The following is a 6,000-nucleotide window of genomic DNA, read 5'->3' as shown; positions in this document are numbered from 1 at the left end:
CTGCGGACTCAGAGTGCAGCCAAGGCTGAGACCCCCTGAGAGGGGCCTGAGCTCTGGAGGGGCCGGCCGGGGGCACTGGGGCACCGGGGCCTGGGGGCTGCAGTGGCCTCACAGGAAGTGGGGGCAAGCGCCAGGGTAACAGGGAGACCATGGTGGGGGGTCCTTGAGGCCGAGGATGGATGGCGGCTCCTCTCCGAGAGACGGGGGTGGGGAATCTGGGACTCCACCCGACGGGGCGGACGTGGGGCCCCGCCAATGAGCAGCACCTCCCTTGACAAGCACACGTGGTTTATGTGAACAGGAAGCGCACAGAGGAAAGGTTCCCAGGCCCGGCCTCTGCCTCCTCTCCTTCCACCTCCAGACCCTCTTCTCCAGCTGTGCTCGGTGTCCGGGATCCGGTGGGGGGACGTTCGGGCTCATTCGGGGCAGCAGGGGCACCGTCCTGGCAGGAGGACAGGGTGGGCGGGTCTGGGGGAGGCGGTGGACAGCTGACAGCCGTCAGGAAGCAACGCCCGGCCTGTGCGGCTGCGTCGGCCAGGCCCCCGGGTCCCGGCTGGACCGTGAGCCGTCTGCACAAACCCGTTCCTCAGGACGCTGCTCCCTGGGCCCATGCCCCAGTCAGCCAGGCTGGCCAGGTGTCCACTGTGGTGCTGACCCCCATCAGGGCCTCCCCACTGGGCCAGCCTTGGTCTCCCGCACCCACCTCAGTCCTGCCGGCTCCCCCGAGGCCCCCACATGCCCCACTACGCCCACTCCAGTTGCTTCTCTAGCACCTGCACGACTTTCCCCGCTGCTCCACCACCGCCCCCCCGCACCGCTCCTCCCTGCAGCCCAGGGCTGCCTGTCCGACTGAGGGCTCTAGGCTCAGCCAAGGGGAAGGAGGGATGTGCCGGACCAAGGGGTGCAGGTGGCAGTGCTTTCCTTTCTTGAGGGTCCTATGCTGACCTGGGGAAGGTGGGTCCTGGGGGCAGCGGGTCCAGCCTTCAGGTTGAGGCTGAAAGCTTAGGGTCGGGGGTCCCTGACCTCAAACAGGCACTGATCATTGTCTCAGAGGCCGGGGTTTAGTGTGCGGTGGGGACGCGGGAGGGGGCTGGGGTGGGCATCATGACAGCGCCTGCCAGCTTTGGACGGCAGGTACAAACGGGGGGCACTTACGGCAAAGACAACGTCTGGGGGACTGTGGTGGGTGCAGTCGGGGGAATCCCTTCCCCGCCCATCCCCGTCCCCACCCCGCCCTCGGTGCAGAACTGTCCTCCCAGCCGCCACATCCCACCCCCACCCATCTCCTTCCTCCCCATCGAGGCCACGAGCTCCATCTCCCCTCATCAACTTCTCCATCCATCTCAGCATCTAGCATCTGAGCCATGAACAGCGCCACAGCCCCAGTCAGATGGACGGACTCATTACAATAAGGTCACTGGACCAAGCCTCCCGCTGCAGCAGCCAAGGAGAGGGGGACGGATCAGGGACGGGAGCGAGGGGACCAGAGGGTGGGGAGGGGGCCCTAAGCTCAGGCTTGCTGGGAGGTTGGGGAAGAGGCTGTTTCGAGGGCCCCAGGCAGCCAGGCAGCCCCAGTTCTGTGTGCCTTCAGGGAGCCTGTCTCCCCACCCGTCACCTTGGGGAGGAGGGCCACACAGAGCCACCAGCCCCAGGACTGGGGGAGACCCTTCCCCACGGGGGCCAATACCTCTGTCCTCTGGGCGGGGGCCCCCGTGCCCCCCTTCTCCAGGGAGCCGGGCCTCTCTGCGCGTGCCGAAGGCCCTGGGGGCCTCCAAGATGGGCATGGGGGGCCGGGTGCGCTCGTGGGTGCAGGCGTGGAGCTTCAGCACGTGCGCTGCGGGGGAGGACGGTCAGAGGGGGCAGGGCAGGGAGACCTTCCCTTGCTCCCTGCCTTGCTCCGAGGCACGTGGCCCAGAACGGCCGCAAGGCTGGGTTCGCTAATGACCGGGCGCCGGGCGTCCCTTCCCTCCCGGGTGAAGACAGAGGCTCTGGGGTCCTCACAGGAGGCTGGGCCACTCACTCTGGATGGCAGACTCGCAGGCCTGGCCCACGAGCTGGTAGATGGTGGCCAAGGACTGTGGCTCACCCTGCAATGGAGGACGGGCCACGTGGCCAGCGGATTGAGCAGCCCGAGTCAGTGCCTCCCTGTGCTTCCCCAGGGACGGCCCAGACCCCAGACTCCCCACACTCACCTTCTCTCCTCGCTCCCCCTTGGGCCCCGGCAGCCCCTGAGTGGGAGGAAAAGGAGAAGCATCTGGACCCCGTGGCCGCCCACCCACTGCGCCCCCCAACCAAAGGCTTCGTGCGGGACTCATCCCAGGAGTCCCCAGAGGACAGAGGACCCACCTCTCCCGCTGCGAGAGGGACCTTCCCTGCCCCCCGGGCCCCCCCCAGCCTGCAGGCCCAGGTCTGCCCCTCCCCGGCCCCCAGAGCCCACGTCCCCTCACCTGCCCCCCACCTTGTCTGTGTTGGGCCGGGCAGGGGGCAGCCTGGGCTCTCTCCCCTGCGAGCTTTGTGCCAGCCTCGCTCTACAAACGTGCCGGTCGCAGGGCACCCCGAGCGGTCAGCGGGGACAAGTCTGCACACGTGACCCCTCTTGCTGTCGGGCGGGCGGGCTGGGTAGGGAGGGGCTTACCGTGGGCCCCACAGCCCCCGGGGGTCCTCGCTCCCCGCTGCTGCCTCTGGCCCCCGCTGTGCCCTGGAAGCCCTGCAAAGGCGGTGGTTCCGGTTTGGCTGCAGCTCCCGTGCGGTGGCCCCTCCCTCCGGTCCCGCCTGCCCTGGACCAAGAGCAAGCTAAGACAAGCTAAGGGAACCCTTTAGCTTGTCCCCAGCCCCCTGCAGGCTGTGCCTCCTGCCCACCCCGCGCCCAGGCAGCCTCCCACACGCCCCGCCCATTGTCGCTAATGCTGCACTAACACGTCCCAGCCCGCGTCCCAGTAGTCCAGGTGTGACCGCAGGACGGGCCCCCCGGGGGGGCCTCTTGCAGGAGGGACAGTTCGGCCTTCCAGGAACCCAGCGAGGCCGACCCCCGGGAGACCCTGGCCGGGTCTGGGCTGCCGGCCCCGGACCCCCCACTCAGAGCAGCTCCCAGCCCCTGAGCTCCGCTCTGACCTCCGGGAGCACCAGGCCGGGAGGGCAGGCGCTTCCGAGTGAGCCGCGGTGCCCCCAGCCCTCCAGCAGGGCCGCCGGGTGAGGGCTTCTGGAGGCGGAGAGGGAGAAGGGGGCCCGACCTCGTCCCGCGGCCAGGCCGCCCGGGAGCCCAGGCACCTTCCTGCCGTGTGGAATGGCGGCGTTTCCTACCAACCTGCCTGATGCGGGGAGCGGGGAGGAGGCGGGGGGCGTGGCTGCTGCACCACCGCCGACAAGGCCCCAGCCTGGGGCCCAGAGGCCTCCCCCGTCACCGTTCAGCTCAGGCCCAAGAAACCTGGGGACGGCCGGTGGGTGAGTGGTGGTGGGGGCTCACGGAGGAGGCGATACACACCCTAGGGCCAGGGGGTCCAGGCAGGCCAGCAGTCCCCTCCAGGCCTCTCATTCCCTGAGGGCAAAGGAAGGGGTGGGCGGGGCAGAGGCAGGTGCCCCTCCCACAGTGACCCCCAAAACCCACCGCTGTGGGGGTACGTGCTTGTGCCGGGCTGAGGCTGGTCCATCCCAGGGCCTGCCCCCGCCCCGGGCAGTGGCCACTCATGCCCCAGTCTGTGTGGGCTGATGCTCCCCTCCCACCGGCCAGGCCCCGGCGGGGGCAGGATAGGGGGGGAGGTGGGTGTGAGGCAGAGAAGGAAGCCCCACCACAGCCTCCATCTCCAGACCCTCCCGGCCAGGCTCCTCTCCCACCTTTGGTCCCTGGACGCCAACCTTCCCAGGGGTGCCCTGGAGGCCGGGGTGGCCCTGGAATAGAACAGAGGCAGCCAGCCAGGCTGGGCCGAGGTCCGACCCAGAGGGGGAGGCCCTGTCCCCAGACCCCCGTCCCGAGCACACAGCACTTGTGCTCCGAGTGTGGTCTGACCCACTACCTGCAAGCCGGGGCGTCCATGGTCCCCCTTCTCTCCTTTGACCCCTGGTGGACCCTGGAGGGGGAAAATGGATGGGAGGGAGGGCGAGGGGCGGGGGGAGGGGAGGGAGGGCGAGGGGAGGGGGGCGGGGTGAGGGGAGGGTGAGGGGAGGGGGGCGGGGGGAGGGGAGGGAGGGCGGGGGGGGGGCGGGGGGAGGGGAGGGTGAGGGGAGGGCGAGGGGAGGGGGGCGGGGGGAGGGGAGGGTGAGGGGAGGGGGGCGGGGGATGGGAGGGAGGGCGAGGGGAGGGGGTCGGGGGGAGGGGAGGGAGGGCGAGGGGAGGGGGGCGGGGGGAGGGGAGGGTGAGGGGAGGGGGGCGGGGGATGGGAGGGAGGGCGAGGGGAGGGGGGCGGGGGAGGGGAGGGAGGGCGAGGGGAGGGGGGCGGGGGGAGGGGAGGGAGGGCGAGGGGAGGGGGCGGGGCGATGGGAGGGCGGGCGAGGGGAGGGGGCGGGGCGATGGGAGGGCGGGCGAGGGGAGAGGGGCGGGGGGTGGGTGCTGGGGGGTAGGCAACACCTACCACGGGTCCCTGGATGGTTCGGCCCTGGGTGCCTGGTGACCCCTGCTGACCTCCAGGACCCTCGGGTCCCATCTGTCCGGGTGGCCCGGGCTCTCCCTGGAGACACGGGGGTGTGTGGTGGAGCTGAGAAGACATGTGGCCCGTCCTGCGGCCCCTCCTTCGATCCCACCCTCCTGCCGGCCCATGGTCTCCAGACCCAGGCCCGTCACAGGCATCTTCACCCTCGCAGACCACTCTGGGAGGGAGGGGTCCTGCTATGACCCACCGTATAGCCAGGAGCTGGGCCGACTCTGGACGGGCCAGCACAGAGCCCTGAACCCCAGACACCAGAACATTCTACCAAACCTCTAAGGGACAGATGACACTAACGCCATTTAAACTGCTTGATTTGCAGTTTAAAAACAAAAAGACTGCTTTCAAATAATCATGTGAGTCATGCGTATCAATGCACCAAACTCTAAAGAAAACCACAGGCATTCCCATTTGTGAATATCAATGCGACAATCCTAAATAAAACCTGAGCGCACAGAAGCCTGCAGCCCATTAAATGGGCAGCGAGTGCTCGGTGACCACGCCGGCTTTTAACGGGAGCAGGCGTAGTTCAGAATTTGGGAGAGATTAAATCATTCACCAAACTAATAGCTTCAAGAAGAAAAATGATTTGTTTGCGTCCACAGCAGCTGATGAGGCACTAAATCTTATTTAACGCCCATTCTTGGTTTTTAAAATCTCCTAATAAAATAAGGGTAGGATTTGACTATCACGTGGCAAAATGTATCTGTCTCAGCTCCCAGGCCAGCCCCACACTCAACCGGCAAACACCAGAAGCATTTCTGTGAAGTCAAGATGAGGACATCTTCTATCACCGCGGTTCTCTGACAAACTCTGGAGTGTCACCATACCAGACAAATAAACGAGAAAAATAAAAATAAAAATAAACGAGTGTAATAAAAATCGGAGTCAGTGAAGTGATTTTTCACAGGTGATGTAAATTTAAACCAGGAAATTCCAAGAAAACCATCTGAAAATTAAAAAACTATTGCAAATAAGATAATTGAATAATAAATGGGGCACAAAAGTCATACACAGAGAGGACAGAGGACTGGGGGACCTGAGTGTGGAGCTGGACACCAGGATCCGTGTCGGAGGCAGCCGTTTGGACTCTGGAGTCCGTGGAAACTCGTGATGTGATTAGGCTGCATTTGAAGTTGGCGGGGGCTGGCTACCCAACCCTGGGAGGACCGACGGGGCAGTGGTCTGGGGAGGGAGGAGGAAGCATGTTGTGTGTCGGAAGGTGCTAGAAGCACTAGAAGGGACCGTGAGCAGGTGGGCCCTCTCAAACTGAGGAAAGCCTTCAAACACGGTGCGAAAGTCAGGAGCCGTAGAGACAGACCCACGCAGTCCACTAGACAAAGGCGATTCTAAAATCTGCCTG

The 6,000-nt window shown here is 65.8% G+C and overlaps 1 protein-coding gene across 1 annotated transcript in view; it reads right to left on the bottom strand.

Annotated features, from left to right (window-relative positions):
* Positions 1 to 289: 289 nt before the first annotated feature.
* Positions 290 to 6,000, bottom strand: part of COL20A1 (collagen type XX alpha 1 chain) — a gene marked incomplete at both ends in the record, with an annotated part of 28,086 nt that continues 22,375 nt past the window's right edge. The window contains 9 exons of the mRNA XM_079719124.1: positions 290 to 569; positions 774 to 945; positions 1,688 to 1,834; positions 2,021 to 2,087; positions 2,193 to 2,228; positions 2,636 to 2,707; positions 3,482 to 3,535; positions 3,832 to 3,885; positions 4,011 to 4,064. Of these exons, the coding sequence (XP_079575250.1) occupies positions 290 to 569; positions 774 to 945; positions 1,688 to 1,834; positions 2,021 to 2,087; positions 2,193 to 2,228; positions 2,636 to 2,707; positions 3,482 to 3,535; positions 3,832 to 3,885; positions 4,011 to 4,064 (936 nt within the window). The remainder of the gene's footprint in view (positions 570 to 773; positions 946 to 1,687; positions 1,835 to 2,020; positions 2,088 to 2,192; positions 2,229 to 2,635; positions 2,708 to 3,481; positions 3,536 to 3,831; positions 3,886 to 4,010; positions 4,065 to 6,000) is intronic.

The sequence above is a fragment of the Hyperoodon ampullatus genome, assembly GCF_949752795.1.
Source record: "Hyperoodon ampullatus genome assembly, chromosome: 14".
Classification (NCBI taxonomy): Eukaryota; Metazoa; Chordata; class Mammalia; order Artiodactyla; family Ziphiidae; genus Hyperoodon; species Hyperoodon ampullatus.
Note: the sequence above shows the minus strand (reverse complement) of the source record. Positions and strands in the feature narration are given on the sequence as shown.